The sequence below is a fragment of the Caloenas nicobarica genome, chromosome 3 (genome assembly GCF_036013445.1).
Source record: "Caloenas nicobarica isolate bCalNic1 chromosome 3, bCalNic1.hap1, whole genome shotgun sequence".
Taxonomy (NCBI): Eukaryota; Metazoa; Chordata; class Aves; order Columbiformes; family Columbidae; genus Caloenas; species Caloenas nicobarica.
The window spans coordinates 4,499,102-4,516,373 of NC_088247.1; the positions used below are offsets into that span (position 1 = coordinate 4,499,102).

At 39.8% G+C, this 17,272-nt stretch overlaps 1 protein-coding gene across 1 annotated transcript in view; it reads left to right on the forward strand.

Annotated features, from left to right (window-relative positions):
* PKHD1 (PKHD1 ciliary IPT domain containing fibrocystin/polyductin) overlaps nt 1-17,272 on the forward strand; it is a 255,893-nt gene that overhangs the window by 124,692 nt on the left and 113,929 nt on the right. The window contains exons 42-46 of the mRNA XM_065631634.1: nt 3,376-3,488; nt 5,008-5,107; nt 6,410-6,544; nt 9,722-9,857; nt 11,745-11,991. Of these exons, the coding sequence (XP_065487706.1) occupies nt 3,376-3,488; nt 5,008-5,107; nt 6,410-6,544; nt 9,722-9,857; nt 11,745-11,991 (731 nt within the window). The remainder of the gene's footprint in view (nt 1-3,375; nt 3,489-5,007; nt 5,108-6,409; nt 6,545-9,721; nt 9,858-11,744; nt 11,992-17,272) is intronic.

Here is a 17,272-nt window from a genome sequence, read left to right on the forward strand (position 1 = left end):
AGACATGAAAGGACGTGGATATTAAGAGAAAAGGTCACACTTCTTCCAAGCAAAACACTTGTGTCCTGTGGACTTTTTCTTAGTGCAATAATAATCATTGAATGCAAGGGGTGCTGGTCCAGCACCAGCATCATCATGTTACAGAGTTTCAGCAAATTTATCTGATCAAATGGCTCAAGAACTGGATATTGGTTTTTAGGTATTTATAATCTTAGTTTAATAGGGAAGTTTGAAGAATACAATATGAAAGAATCATCTTCCCGCTGCCCGGTTTCCAGGCCGTGATGTGGAATAGAAATTTCCCCATCTAGATTTTAATGTTAGGTGGTTGTCTGCTTTTGTGTGTGGTTGTTTTTTTGTTTTCAGATCGCCATCTTTCAGTTACTGGTTCTAAACTCACAGGCTGCAATCTTTAAGGCAAGGATTACAGCTCAGATAGACAGAGAACTCTCGGTCCTTCCTGCATTACATCTTCTGTGTGTGATGGGTTAAGCTGTCCACAGTGACTCCTACAATCATATTTTTGCAACTACTCCATTTACTTGGGAGTCTAAATTTGCATTGGTGACTGAAGAGTTTAAATTTCCTTGAAAATCAGTGGACTCCTAAACGGTGTTGAAATTGGGACATAGCAGTCACTCAAACCTGAGCCTATGAAGACATTCAGAGAGCCAGTTCCTACAGGCTTCCATTTGATTTAAGATCTTAAGTGCATTTGTGAATCAGGCTGTTAGAGAAAATTTTATAATCATAGAATCATAGAATAGTTTGGGTTGGAAGGGACCTTCAAAGGTCATCTAGTCACATAATCATACAGTATAAGTGAAAAATGATATTACAAGGTTAGTATTTTTTTTTATAAAGTATGGAAGCCCTGGCTATCACTTTTTAGTGTAATAAGATTATTTCATCAGCAGACTGGTTTCTTGCCTTTTAAATGCTATCAGCATAAGGAACTGAATATGCCCCTCTTTGGTATTCGCTCTTCTGTGACTGAAATACATGCCTTATGTCCCTGGTTTTATTCTTGTGTGCAGGAAAAAAAAAGAAAAAGAAGAGTAATTTTTTATCTTTTTCTCTTGGTTCTCTTGGGTCCAGTGGATGTTGGACCTTTTGTAGTAACATCCTATTAATAAGTGTTCAATGTCCATAAACCCCAGAGCCAGCATGCAATGCTCATGCTTAACAGCATATAAACAGGGTTTAAGAAATTTAACAAACATCATCCCTTTCCTTCCTTGACATGTTGTTAAGGACTGAGAAACAGCTTAAATGAATGAACAGGGCGGAGATCAGCCTGTGTTTCCATGTCAGGGGAGTGACCGATGGTCACGCTGGTGATAAATGAATTTGTTTTCCAGTATCACCCAACCCAGCCATTCTCCATAGTACCAAAGAGGTGAGGCTGCATCTGTTTGGCATCGAGAGTTTCTCATCACTTCATCCCTCCTGAAATCTTTTCTAAAACCTTCCGCGGGGTGAGCGGATGTTGCAGCAAGCCCATTGCGGGTACTGCTCGCATCCTGCCAGGTTCTGGAACTGGGTGAGTGGTGCTGGGCACATTCTTCAGAGCTTTAATGTCATCTTTAAGGTCAACAGTTTGAGTCTCAGCTATCTAAAAGAAATTCATGAAATATTTACATTAGCAGCGTTGTGCGGTTAAGAGACACTTAAAACGTCAGCCACTTTATTTTACTGACTTGCAATGCGAACCTCCAGGTATTTGGCATGCTTGGGGAGGTAATTTCTCTCTGGAATTTTGGTTGCATGGACATTCGTAATATACTGACTTCCACAAAGAATTGATTTCCACACAAAATTTCCTGCTTGCCTAAAACCCCTGCCCTCCAGCCACTAGCTGGCTGAATAAATATGCAGGTTTTTTCCTTATGAATCATCTGTAGAATGCACGATTGGAGCAAGTAAAAGATCCTGGAAATGATGTGACTGGACTGCAGAATATTTTGTTAAAGGAACAGTCTGTGACTGCACTTTTGGAAAAAGCGGCAGTTTTACCAAGTAGCATTTTGGGTATTTTTGGTATCTCTTTGCTGCTTGGCAGATGTCAGAGATCATGGCTGCAAGGAACACACTTGGACTGATCAGAAGCAAGTAATGGGTATATGGAGGATTTCACCTCTAAGTCACCAGGCTCGGCTGTGATTTGGACCATCAGGGACCAAAAAGTCATTAGTGTTTTGACACCGTCCGGTGACCTATGAATGGTAGTGGCTGGCGTTCAGTCCTGATCTTAGAGAACAAGTTTTTCTTACGGCTGCGAGGAAGCTCATCTTAGACTCCCCTTAGATCTAGATACCTCCAGAGAGCAATTAATCTTATCTAAGGATAGACCAGAAGATTTGTCCTCTGGACATCCCTATGCCTTATTTTTTTTTCCTGGAAAGGAAGCCTAGGTTTACCAGCTTGGATTTCAGCATCACATTTTTGCACATCTAAGGTAGGTGAGAGGGATCATGCCCAGATTTGCACCTGAAAACATCACTGTATGGACACCATCCAAAACCATTTGGCTGCTGTCCAAATGAAGCGGCTTAAGAGCAGGATTTCGCCCTAGAGTAGAAAAGCTCCTAATCCACTGTAGATCACCCCACATAACCCACTTGCTACAGACTCTGTAAGTACCAAAATCCCAATTTAAGGCCATGCAGAGTTGATGCTCACTTATTTTTCACTTCTCGAAATAGTACAGATAAGGCAACTCCATTATTTCTTCATTAAGAGATATTAAGTGACAATAACTTACAGCACATCTTACCATGGTTATTCACTTACCCTGTTAAAAATAATCCAAAACGAGTAATTTACCACAAGTTTGAGTAAGTTTAGTTGTTCAGCCACCGACATACCCTGAAGATGCAATCCTCTGTTTTCTTTTGACTTTTAGGGAGTCTCGTTTTTTTGTGCCAACATTTTTTCATGCCAATGTTTTTTCTTTTGCTGTATTTGCTTTGGGAGATACGAGAAAGACAGAGTTTGAGAAGTAAATCAGTAAACTGAGTAGTTTGTGATTTACCTTTATTTCATGACATTGTCTTCCTACTTAGAAATTATTTTATAGGAGTAGCAAGTTTTCCACACACTTTTTTTCTTACCTATATTTCGAAGTATTACGGCAGTACCATTTTTCTGTCATTTGTTTCTGGCTTGAGAATAGGTTTGTTTTTTTTTTTAAGGACAGTTAAAACAGGACAACATTGAGGACTCAGAAACAAGGTACCAGCTTCTAACAGCCACACTTACTAGAACTTGAATGGACTTCAGCTGGGATTTTAATTTCAATTTTTGTTAAGTTTATTTGAATTTCCAGAAATCTGTGGTAATTTTTTTTTCACAGTCACATATGTTTCTCTGCAGGGTAACACAGTGTGTGCTGCTGGTTATGGCTATTTCTTTCATCTCTCCCCTGAGGGACCATCCAAAATGCCCCTCCTGTCCTTCAGTGAGAACGTAGCTCATTCCTGCACAAGGTACTTGGGGATTTTTGGTTAAAGAGATTTTCCTTTGGTGCATGGTAGTGCTAACTATGATTGCAGTGGTGAGCAGAAAAGGCTTTGCCCCTCCTTTCAGGTTTTTTTTTCATTTTGTTTGTTTCTGTGGCCTTTTTTTTTTTTTTCCCCCTAGTTTTGTACCCATTTAGGAGAGCAGTCTCAGTCTTTGACAGTGGTGTGGTTGGGGCTGTTTTTCAGGGCCTGTTCATGAATGTTTTTCTTAGTAGTTTCAATATGGTCCTTTCTTCTTTGTTCATAAACCCAATTTATTAACTTGCAGCATTTCCCAGTGCTGTTAACAAGCTCCTCCAATTTATCCCCTTGTTTAAAAGATCCTGATGTAGTTTAAGGTGCCACATTTAACACATTTCCTCATCAACCATTTAGCAGCAAAGCACTAAAGCATGAACTCATGTGTTGAATCGAAAGCTCATTTTTAATTATATTAGACATTTTGAGTAGAAGAGGGTGGCATGCAGGAGAACAGATACACAATTTGTTTCTTACACTCTTCCTTTAACATCTCCTGCAGGCCACCATGAGAGACATGGCATTTATACAACCTGGAGTGGCATTTCTTACCTCCAGATGCTTTGTATCATAGCAGCGTGAACACCCAAATATTAGTGTTCGGCTTTTGAATAAGTAGATTGAAATGGAGACTAAGCACTTTGCAGTCCAATGGGATAAAGGTGCTTTAAGTATGTCAGACATAACATATAATAGTTGTTCTGTGGCATTCAGGAATGACTATTCACTAGATCTTTTGCCTGTGTTTCCCTAAAATAGAAACAATAGTAAAAAATGACACTGTGCTCAAAGTCAGTGGACAGAGTCACCTGAATTTTGAGGAAATCTGGATATCAATCTGAATTTAAAATCCCTGAGAAGATCAAACCAAGCGCTGCATTCAGGAATGCTTACACTCAGAATGCACTACAAGTTGGCTGAATTGAAGATCTAGAAAAGCCTTACAGAATCATAGAATAGTTTGAGTTGGAAGGGAAAACTTCAAAACTCATCCAGTCCAACCCCTGCCATGAGCAGGGACATCTGCACCAGCTCAGGTTGCTCAGAGCCCCGTCCAGCCTGGCCTGGGATGTCTCCAGGGATGGGGCACCCACCATCTCTCTGGCCAACCTGGGCCAGATTCATGTCAGGCTTATCTGGAGGTGATGCTGGTTGAAAGCTCATGAGCATGGTGGGGTGTTTTGCAGCGAGCACCTGTCAGTGGTACTGTACCCTAGTTGTTAGCCCTGGCATAGCTAATTCTGAAAATACTTGAAAAGAAAATTTGAGTATGTTCACTTGCATGATCAGATGCCTAAAATAAATATTGCTATCCACCAGTTTCTGATTTTGGAAGAAATTATGAAGTCTTATGCAGAGAACTGTTAAAGATTTAAGATTTTAGATATCAAAATGATGAATAGAAAAAGCTGCTCATGAATACATGCAGTGTAAAGGAACAGTATCCTTTGCTTTCTTTCCTGAACAGGTATGGGTTGCTGGTGTACCCAGAATATTTGCCAGAAAGCCCAAACAGACCTGTTCAGTTCGACAACTTCACAGCTTGGAGTAGCCGAGGTGGAGCACAGGTATGTTCATCGATGGTGCTCAGATCTTTACAAATACATCACTTCTACACCTTTTTCATCTTTTAAGGCTGCAAATAAGCTACATTTACAGTAAAAGCTCTTGTACCTGCATGTCCATGTACCTCAACCTAATGCTCCTATTTTGGTGATAAAGCCAAAACCAGAATTTGTGTGAGATGTCCTCACTGCTTTGGTGCAGAATTGATACTACTTTCATGAATAGCTGGTGTTCTCTGTAATCATCTAATATATGTCTGCCACTATAATCATAGAACCATAGAATAGTTTGGGTTGGAAGGGACCTTAAAGATCATCTAGTCCAACCCCACTGCCATGGGCAGAGAAATCTTCAACGAGATCATGCAGCCAAAAAAATCCTCCCAGTGGATTTGGGCTATTTGTAAAGATCACAGTTGGTAGAAGGTCTGTTACCTTCATAGGGTTAAGGATTTCCGTGGGAATTTTTTCATCCTTGTTAAAAATCTGCACTTTTTTTTGTTTGAATAGTGAGCTATTGTAGCCCACGACTACTTAATCTGATTAAAAAACGGCCTTTAGCATCTGATACTTTCTTCCTATACTGGTGCGTAGAGGCTGTGATCCTCTTAACTCCTTGTCTGATGAGCCAAACAGATTATACGTGTTTCTCTGTAAGGTATATTTTCTAGTCTAACCCATCCTATGGATCTTCTTTGAAGGTGTCAAATTTTTCAGTGTGTTTTTGTTTGTTCATTTGTTTGCTTGTTTGGTTTTTTTTTCTTCAGACTGGCACATTTTCTCATGTCCTACAGTTTTGTTTTTGTGGTTTTCTCTGTTTAACTTGTAATTTCTTTGTATGGTACTGACCTAGCATAAATGAATAACTAAGTTTATTCTGCTTCTTTCCATGGACTACTCCTGAGAACAGTCTTCTTGCTGTTAGGTGACTGTATGCAATACTTCTGGTTATTTTTGAGGCATCTTTCTGCTACAAGCGTTAGCTTCTTTACCACGCTATTCTTTCCAGTAATAAACCCCAAAACATTCAGTGCACTTTTACCCTATTATTGATGCATCAGTTCTGATTTTCTTTCATGCCGTTCTTTTTTAATTTTAACATGAAAATAAGTGGGCACAACATACAGTTTCTTGTATTATTAATTGAAAGTAAAAATAAGAAATTAAGGGGGGTTCTCAAATACTAAATATAGATTCAACATTTTAATGTGTTCTAGCATTTCCCCTTTTTACTATATTCTAAAGAAAGGGGTTATAAACCATTTTTTAAAAAAATTACCATTTCTTTATTATGCTTTTATATAGATATTTAGAAGCAGCAACCTTGAACTCCAGCATTTCCAGATTTATGCTTGCAAAGACTTTGGCATTGACATCATAGAAAGCCTGGGAAACACTTCTATAGCTAATAGTGTTTTAATTGGACACACTGGGCAGAAGGTAAGCACTTCAGGAATTATTTCAATGTCTCTTGAGTTGCACAGTATCCCTTCAAATAAGAATTTGGAGAAATAAGAAAGCAACCTGAAGAACAGCCCCTGCTCCACATCAGCTTGGGTAAAGCTTGGATTTTAAATGAGTTGTACATAAAGACAAATATTTAGGACTTCGTTTGGGATGAGGTTTGGGCACTGATCTGATTTCTTAGTCCTCTTGTCTGTTTTGCACTCATTGGAAAGATGATGCCTTCAGCAGCAGCAGCACCTGCAAGGGACAATGATTTGGTGAGAAAGCAGAGAAAACTGGAGCATCAGTACAGCTCTGCCAGCTTGCTGGAACCCAGGATTTTGTTGCTTTTGTTGGCAGCAGCAAAGATCTCATTTGATGAGCTGGATCCTGCATCATTTTTCAGGCGCTTCACTTATACCAGCTGATGGTAGAGCCGTATCAACATCGGCTGTTGAGAAACAGCATTCTGATTGCATTCTGTAAGAAAATTCAGCATTTTTTCCAAGCATCTTTTTATTTAAGTATGGAAATTTTAAAGATTTTTTAAAACAAATTTGAAAAAAGGACTCTGATTTTTCTATTTGAATTTGGAACTGTTAAAAGATTTTGTATTATAATGCATATTAATGTATAGTCTTTATAAAACAACATTCAAAACTAAAACCAAAATCACACGTCTGTTCAACTTACGAGGTGAAGGATTTTAGTAAGATAAGTGTTAATTTTTTCCCTACTTGTGGGGTTTTTTTTGAAGATTGACATGATCTCAGAAAACTCCTGCAGTTTCACAGAACTTGAATTATTGAGAGAAATCACAATTTTTGTTTAAACAAGCTTTTCTAGCATAAATTCATATATATCTTTTGCTGTAATAAACAGACACCATTTAACAATACACAACTGGGTTTAGTTTAGTGATTTAAGAATAATGAGGGGGAACAACAGATTTGATTTCTGTCTGAGTTAACATTTTGGTTTCCTCTGCTGCCTCACAGCATCATTGGTCCACCTGGAACACAGGGTGCTGTTTATTTACTTAAGAATGAAAAATGGAATAAAAATGTAACATTTTTATTTATTCAATAAATATGATCTTCTTCGGTTATTTCTGTAGGCAGCTGGACAAAGTCCTTCGGGTACTACCAGGTTGTTAACAGAGTAATAACCTGGATAAAAAAAGAATTTTAGTTACAACTGGCCACAGCTGCTTCTTCAGGATTTTGAGGCTTTTTTTGCTTTGCTCAGTTTTCTGCTGTTGTTTATGAAATTAATTTTCTTTCTGACTGGTAGAAAAAGAGTTTTAAATGAGTTTTTTTAGAAGCTTGCAGAAAGAGACCTCTGTAGTGAATCTATTACAAGTCTGTAGCTCAGACATAATCCTGGCCTCATCAGTCCAACCTTGCAGCATCCCAATGACACAATGCATTTCTCTTGGAGACCAAAGGGTGGATGTCTTTGTTTTTAGTTTGCAGGATCCATGGAAAGACTCCGATGTTGCACTTGTTAAGAGATTTAGAGGCGCTCAGCTGTGCCTTGTTTCTTGCAGTACCCCAGGGGGGTGATTATCTTTGATTATCTCATGATAAGAGCCTCCTTGTCATAATTTACATCTTAATTTATGTAATTCTCCCTTTAATAATGATGTCTCTTTAATATCAATTAAAACTTTATGACATTAATTTAATGGGAACCCTGGATATTCTCTCTCCTAGCCTTTCCAGTTTTTCAAAGAGGTGCTTAAAAACAAGATTGTTTTCTGGAAATATCAGTGCATATTAAAATTTGGGCTTTGATCAATTAAAACTTTAGTGGCAAGGCTAAATCCAGGGCCTGTAAAACCCAAGGGAAAGACTTTCATTAGTTTCCTAGACATTCAGCAAACCTCTTCCATACTTTCATAAAAAAACTCATTGCTTTTTTGGAGCTAGTTGAAGAAAAGCATTTCTTCCTGAAACAGATAACGCATACTAGGGAGGAATTATTATCTCATATCCTTCTTCTACTTGCTATTTATTTAAATAAAATAAGTTAACTAAAAAAAAAATTAGAGCGGTATGGAAGAAATGGAAAGTGTAAGTTAAAAGCCAATAGAGTGTTTCTGACTAATTTGCTACAGAATCCAGGGATTTCTACTTAGCAGTGATTTGGAAGAAGATGGTCCAAGGACCAGAACCATCACCTCAGGTGTTTTGGCCTCAGACTAAAAGAGATGATGGAGCTGCTCTGTCTTAAGGACACTGAAGATAAGACCATTTCTTTGAAGTGATAAACTATTTATAAAAGTCCATTTCATTCTACATTTTCAACTAGAGAGGGTGTTTTCACAAAGGGTGGATTTCTCAATTGATTCTTTACTATGGCTTTTGAGAGTTGTTCTACAAAACTGCTCATTTATTGGTCTCAGAAATAGCATCACACGTTCTTGCCAGCCTTTTTCCCCCCAGGCTATGCACTAGCTCTGAGTACATCCTTCTTCCCAGCCTGTCTCCAAGATCAATTGGCACCTTCCCAACATCATGGCCTACAATCACCACAAAATCTAGTTTGTCCACTGTGTTTTCCATCACTTGTGGGTTTTTCTCTTCCTTTTCACACCTTATGTTTTCTCCTGTCTCTCACTGATATACTTCTTGTTGGTCTGATTGACCCTGAAGTTAACCAGAGCTTTGAAGAGAGCCTAGCTTAAATGCCTCCTCCTAGTCAGTAGTCAGGTTTTTCTTACAACATAAATTAGGATAATGAGCTTTGTAGAGTAGGGAAATTTCCTGCCTGCCAGACAAGACGAGGTAAAGTAAAAAGGATCAAAACCACATCTGCTCACTGTGCCTTCCAGGTGGATTCTTTCTTCCCAGGGAATGTGTAATTTCCTTTCCTTTCCAATGTCCAACTTCAACAAGTACGCAACAATCCTGACAAAGCAAACAAGACAACCACTGCCCTGAATGCAATACTATCACATACTGCAAATGGTGAATTAAACAGATGTTACTTGTCAGAATTTGCAAAGCAGTAGCTTAGATCTGTCCTTCAAATAGCATACGCTGCTCCACAGCCATGGGTACGAGTGCAATCGCACCCTATCATCCCAGATGCTGCATCCTGGACTAGTTAGACTTGGAGATTCACATGATGATGTGTCTCCCAGCACTCTTCATTTCTTCATTGCAGGGTGGGACCTGTATGTCAGCAGGACTAAAAACTCCCAAGAGGTACCAACTATTCATCTCCAACACGACTTTCAGGAATTTTGATGCAAACACTTGCATGGCAATCAGGACTTGTTCTGGCTGTTACCAGGGGCAAGGTGAGTCTGGTTTACTCTGATTTAGCAGGGTTTCCACAGCCCTTGGCTTCCTCCCATTCCAGATTCAGATCTTCAGAAGTTCATAGTCTCCACAGACAAGCATTGATAGATATTCATAGAAAGGGTTGTCAAGAAGTGGAACAGGCTGCCCAGGGAAGTGGTTGAGTCACCAACCCTGGAGTCATTTAGATGAGGTTCTTAGGGACATGGTTTAGTGCCAGAGTTAGGTTTATGGTTGGACTTGATCAACTTGAGGGTTTCTTCTGACCAAAATGATTCTATGATTCTATATTTCAGTTGAATCCTGTAAAAAGCACTTTATAATGATGAAGAGTACTGGCCCCAGTTTTTCTTCTGTAGTCTTGTCACTATACTTGTATCAAGAGCTAGATTTTATGGTATTTGCATACCTGCTTTGCTTAGGTTTCACATACTAAATAGTTTTGAAAAGTGTCACTCTCTCTATTTCACTTCCCCAGCTGGGACAGAAAGATAATAACTCTTCCCAGTTTACAGGGAGGCGAGGCATGAGGTGGCAATATGTAAATACAAGATAAACACGATGTGTGGTGTGCAGCTCAGATGAATTGAGAAAGTCCCTGAGCTGGGAATGTAGTGATGCACATAACAACCAGTCTTCAACAATAGTCACCCTCTTTAGTCTGTGCATTTTGCTGACACTGCTGGTGAGCTGAATTGGACCCTTTAGCTGCTCTGCAACGGCTGAGGTTGCAGGTTCTCTCCAGAAAACCTCCCTTAGAAATAGCTTCATCATTTAGTTGAAGCCACATGCTGCACATATTTTTAAGAAAAAGGTAGCCTCATTTTTGCACGGATTTAATTTTCTCAGTGGAATGAGTTTTTATACACTGATTTGTTACTGCCTCTTCATTTTGGGAGGTACAATTTCAAGAGCTATGATTTCTTTAATAGCTACGAAATATCCTCACAGAATTTTGCCAAGCTTCTACCTCAGGTCAGCCTAAACCTTAGGTGAATTTGCCTAAGATAACATGTAAACTAGGCATCCTTTTGAGCTTTGAAGAGGTATCCAAAGGCTCTTTGAAGAATGTTCCAACTGCAATTACTTCTTAAATATATTTATATATAAATGTATACTGCCCTACAATAACATAACAAAGAAAAAGATTTTAGGAGGTGAGATCAAAGGAATAGTAAAATATGACTCAGAGAGGCTACAAATGACAGTATGATAGTCAAATAGTAACCAACTGTGGTGCATGAATGCTTCTGTGAAAGCTGACTTTTTACGGTCCCTAGGGTAACAATTATCTAAAACTCCTGTCAATATTAGTGTGTTCAAAAACTTCCTGTGCTTTAGCCCACGTGAAAATTCCTCCTTCTCATAGTTATCCAAGTTACTTTTCAGCCAGGTGCTGTACATGTGCACACGAGTGTATTTACACACACACATAAGCAGTCCTTATGTCTGAAGAATTTATCTTATAAACAAGGCAGAAAGGATCTAAAAGAATCACTGTTTTGGGAATGGCAACTTTTGGCTATAGGACTTGTGAAGAAGCATTTGGAGTCACTGAGGAGATGCTGTTAGGACCAGGAGCAGCACCTGGATCAAGGGAGTCTCTAACCACAGGTGCTGTCACAACAGGGTGCTGGACAGGTGAGACCTGGCCAGAGTATGGCAATGGCAATTCCTACAAACACATTCATTTATTTATTTATTTACCCATCTATTTATTAATTTATTCATTCATTTATTTTCATGGATCTCTCCTCCTTGTTGACTCAGCAGACATTTTTCCAAAGTGAAGGTGAAGCTAGTCTCTTTTTTCTCCAGAGATGTCTTCAGGTCTACTACTTGAAGAGGTCAGTCTCTGTTTCTGAAATATTTCTTTTTCCCCCTAGGTGGGTTTACAGTGAGAGCTGAACGTCTGACCTTCATCAATTCACCCTTCCGAGTGTCCTTCTCCTTTCCTCACTCCGCCATCCTTGAGGATCTCGATGGTTCTATCACAGGGCAGAAAGGAAGTCGTCTCCTCCCTTCCACAGATATCCTTGCAGAATCTTGCACAGCCAGTGCCAACTTCAGTCAAGCTTCTGGTGGCAGTGTTTGTGGCAGCGATGTTATTTTCCACCGTATGACTCTTTATTTGTAAGTAACTATTCCACTTCTGAAAAATCGGCATGGATGTTACTTGCTATGTTTCATATGAGAGAGCTGCTGGGTTCGAACACAGTCCCAGGACTCCTGTCCCTCTGTTGGGTCCTAAACTAGGTCAAAAGCCTGACCACTGGCATGCATTAGTCTGTATTGCTGTCCACATGGTCTCTGGCACTGTTTTTGTTCTGGCTGCTTGTTCTTGCCCAGATAGTGCTCAGGCATGGTTTGAGAGAGCACAGGGACTTAGATGTTGTCCCGATGAACATGTGTGGTCACCACGCAGACACTGTCAATGTGTCCCATTACAGCTGTTGGGAACCGGTGTCCTTGATTTGATTGCCCATGGAGAGATGTTTAGTGCCACTTAAAATGCCCTGTGATATTTCCCTTGGCTTGTCACTCTGTGGCAGAAGGGCAAGGATCTCCTGGAGACACTCTGCCAGATCTGGCCTCTCGCACCAAAGTTTTTAATTGCTTGGAGTATTTAAGCAGCACGAGATACCTCTGTTCCTTTGATCTTCCTCTCAGGGGCTGGTCAGCTGAACTGCCCTTTGGGTTTCTACTTACTACGATGCTATATTGACTGTAATGGTCACACAATGCATATTTAAATATCAGTAGGCATTTAAGTGATTTGTCCTAAATTGAATGATGATGTTCACAGCACAGTTTTGGCCCAAGACGGCTATCCCACACCCAAGCAATTTATGGGTACAATTTAGAGTTCAGTGTTTCCAGTAAGGCAGTTTAGATGTCCTCATGCTGGGGATGCTGAAGGAGTTTGGTCATATGGATGTGGCCAGGCCATGCCAGAAAGCCTCAAGATCAGAGGGCAAGCCACAATACCAGTTAGCTTCTTGGAAGAGGTGTAGCCACAGGTCTGTCTCTGAGTGCTTACACACTCTACAAATGGATGAGATGTGGTTTTGTTGGAGAAGATCTGTTTGTGTGGATATTACCATGTCTTACCATGTAGGGTACATATCCTCATTGCTGATATCTCTTCACACTTCCAGTAAATCACGTCTACTAAGTTTGCAACAGAACTCCACTTTTTCTCTCTCTCTCTTTTTTCTTTTTTTTCCCAAGGGATAAAAAACCATTTTTTAGAGTTCAGCCTCCTACTGTCACTTGTAATAATCCAGTTTTGAGATGCAGCCAGGACTTAACCATCAGCTCTGGTGGTCGTACAGATCCCAAGTGCTGTTCCAGCTCACTCCTGTTGCTGTACGTGCCTCTCCAAGCTGGACTTGTTCCTCCCTTTGAGCAGCTGGAAGCTAGTGGGATCCAGTGGAGAAATACTGCTCAGCAAAGCACTGCCGTCACTTCTGTCAGGAAGACACTTGCAAGTTCCTTGTATAAAAATAAAGGGGGAGTGGAAAGAGTTTTGCGAAACTAAACACCACTCCTGCTTTTCTTCCCATGATCATCTTCCCTTCCCAGTTTCTTGCTCAATGTTTCACTTTCTTTTCAAAGTACAAGCCTGAACCATTATCCATTTTTTGCTGTTTCAGGTTAGTAGTACACAGGCACAAAAGCTGAAGGGCTCCATCAGAGGGCTATTAATAATTCACGTCTGTCTTATAACTCATGTTTTAGAAGAACAAGAGAAAAAAAAACCTTCCCAAATAGGGAAAAAAAAAAAAAATCACGTTCCATTGAAAAGGAAAACTATAAGACTTTCAGCTACCTGCAGGCTTTGCATGTGATTACTATTTCTCATAACAATAACAAAAGTCTGCAATAAATTGAGAGTTTGGAATCATTCTGATTTAACAAAAAGGGTACCAGGTAGAAGACAAAATACAACTGTGCTAGATGTCTTTCTGGACTAGTTAACCATGAGGTCTTAGGCAAATCACTTGCCTTTCTAGCCTGTGTTTACTTTGACTATATGGACTACCAGCTCTTTGGATTGATGCTCGGTGGGTGGATAGAGCTTGTCGCAACATTGCCTGTAGTGGGATATGAGTCCTTTTGGATACTGCCACAATGTAAATGTTAATAATTGATGACAGCTAGTGTATTCAATACACCTCACTCCTCTTCACATCAAAAGGTGGTTAAAGAGCCAGTACAAATGGGAGTTCATCTGCAGAATTGCTGTCGAACTCTGGAAATGTTTGAGCCCTCACCTAAACCTTGTCTTCCCAGTAAATCAATTAAGAGTTTTAGATTAGTCATATCATAGGCTGGGCGCTTCTCGATCAACCTTTTATTTCAAGCAAGTTTTCTTCCTTTTCCTTGTTCGTTATTCGTCTACATGAGCTGGGAGTCAACTTAGATCAAAGATACTTGGCAATTGGAGTAGCAGAGACCAGCTGTTATCTTGTCCTTTCAACGACTACGTACTTAACAGAGAAACAGAGAAATGTATGTTTGGGAAAAAAAAAGAAAAAAGGTGTGAGAAACCCTAGGAACCCTGCTTTTAGAGAAAACAAGTATCTTGAGCATTTCTTGACTCTCTGTCCTAACTGCTGCACCCAACAACTTCCAGGGCAGTGGAGATCCATTTCCAAGCTTGCATTGCTGTAACAAAATCTTCTTCACAAAGTCCACTTGAAAGTTAAAATAATGTGGCACTTAAACACCCTTTAAAGAGCGTTTTTATGTCTTTTAAAAATCTAATTGAAGCTTATAAAAGTCTTTATAAATTTATATGTGAGAAAGTTATTGAGTAGTCTGAAGAACAGCTTATGCCATGGCACAGCACAGCATGGCTGCAGGCTAGATACGGCTACTCCAAATGCCACCGCTACCCATATTATCATGAAAATATGAGTCTCTATTAATATTAAAACAAATTTTCATTAAAAAATTGTCATAACATGATTAAGTGACTTTAAAAGTTTCTTCACATTATGCAGAATTTTTACAAGAGGAGAGCATTAGAATAATCGGCAGCCAGGCAGCACCTTGCGGCAAAGGGGACTCCAAACACTCCGTGGCTGAGCGCACCACAAGGAAGTTTGCTTCTTGTTTCCTTTTGTTTTTTTGTTTTTCCCTTTCATTTGCTTTCCGCTTCTCACTGCAGAAACCTGGGACTTGCTCAGCACCAGTCTTGTAGTTCAAGCCTTTTATTGCTTCCCTCCTCTTAGTCTGCTGCAGAGGAAAAGATTAACTTTCTTCTTTATAGCCTTAATTCTTAAATCTGGTCTAATATCCTCTCCTGTAGTGCATGCATTCAGTTGCTGCAAACCCAGCCGCTGCTGATGGGTTAGTGTGAAAAGAATAGCATACCCCCTACCTCCGTGTCTTTGAGTCTTGAAGAGAGTTCAAATGGTTACTCTAGTTTTGCTTTCCCTTTGGTATTTACTTGCTGTGGTGCCTTCAGATGAACACCCACCTGCTGTGAAACACCCTTGCAATCACACTTCTTCTCTCAACGTGTACATGCTCAGTTGCTCTCTGGTCGTGTATTTTCCCTGTGTAACTTGACTGTATTCACACACAGGGCAGCTCACACCCTCACTTGACCTCATAATACAGCCGTCTCAGGGCTACTGTGGCATAACGCGGAAGGCAAATATTAAATCATTGGCTGTCGACTGTTCAGTTAGCCAACACATCAGCTGAACTTCAGTAATTCAACTCTTAACTGCGCTACATTTCTGGTATCTGAGACATCCCACCAAAGCAGCCAAGAGAAATTTGCTTCCCATTGTAGGACACCTTTCCATTTACCCTGCAGCCTGGGTTACTGGCAGGAAAGCCACATGCTGCACAGGCTTATGAGTACACAAGAGAAGATGTTTCTCCAGGTCTATCCCCTCGGCTTGACCATTGCCTGGGGTGTTTCTAGTTAAAGGGAGGTATTTTTAGCACTGAGGCAGAATTTGCTAGTCCTGCACGTTCATTGTTTACAAGGAGAAGACTGACAATCTGGTTGGATGCTTGTTGAGGGCTGGATGGATCCAAGCCAGATATGCCAGCTGGCACTCACTGTTGTAACCAATGTATTATTAGCCTTAAAATTATATTAATGTGTAGATGACTGCAAGTGAGCAATGGATGTGCAGTAAAACCATGCCCAGAGTACCTGCATCCAGATTTTCAGATCTGCTTTGAATGCTTTAGATCTCTGCCTGACATGGGATAAGTGGAATGACAAAGTGGTCCTCTATAGATATTTCTTATGCTTGCACTGCAGAGGTGTTTGAACTGCTTGCTTACCAGCCACTTTCCAGCTCAGAATTTCTATCTGATTTTAGTTTTTCTTAAAATATCAACCTGTAAACTATAGGAGGTGGGGAACTGATTTAAGAACTGAGAGGGGTTTGGAAGCCAGGGGTAGCGAACTCAAAAGCTACTTTGAATGAAGCTATCTTAGCTTGTCAGTCACAACCCAATCTGCTCCTGGGAGGTCATCTCAGTTCTTTTTCCACTTCACATACAGGAGGCCTGTCGCATAGTGCCTATTCAGTATCAGGGACAAAGATCGAATTATTTTTGAAAAGACCCGTGCATGCAAAAATGTGCTGATGGAAAGGGTTCATAATATAAGGCAGACTTGAATTATGTCTCTCAAGGAAGATGCACACATTTACTTAAAACAGCTGAAAATTCTTAATTCTTGGCAATTAAAATAAAAATAACTGGTTTTGAGCCCAGCATCAAACCTGTAAACTGTTTGGTAGGGCCATAATTTGGAATCAGCGTCTATTTGGCCAACAATAAATCAGACTGTTGCTATAAACATTTGGTGTCCCATTTGAAGTTCAATGCTATATTGTTTCGTGTTTTGGAGAGGGATGATCATAATGGATTATACACAAATGTACCAAAAAGAAAACATTTAGAGCTAAACACAGTGTCTGTCTTCATACACAAAGATATAGACTCAGGATAAGTAAGTTAATGGTAATCATAAACAGGAGAGTTAATATTTGTTCTACTTGATGTTATCGATTGGTTTAACAAATCTTTTGTGGCCCATCTATGTTGAACAGTTCTGCACAATACACTTCAGCTAAATTACATCACAGTTTATATAGTCACAATTGATAAATTGTGGCTCAGACTGTAAAGTCCTATCCAGGAATCCTGGTATATTTCTAAAGCAAATTGCTCCTTAATTGAAACCTGCTTCAATATAAAAATAAAGCCTTTTCAGTGAGTCATCGTTTTTTTTTTTTCCCCCTTACACTTTGTAAAGGCTTCCAGCAGTTTAAAGTGAGGGTTAATTTTGCATTAAGACCATTGCCTCCTAGTTTCTTTCAAATAAAGCCAGGGGAAGTAGAGGGGAAGGCTCTTTCCCCTGATAATGAAGCTC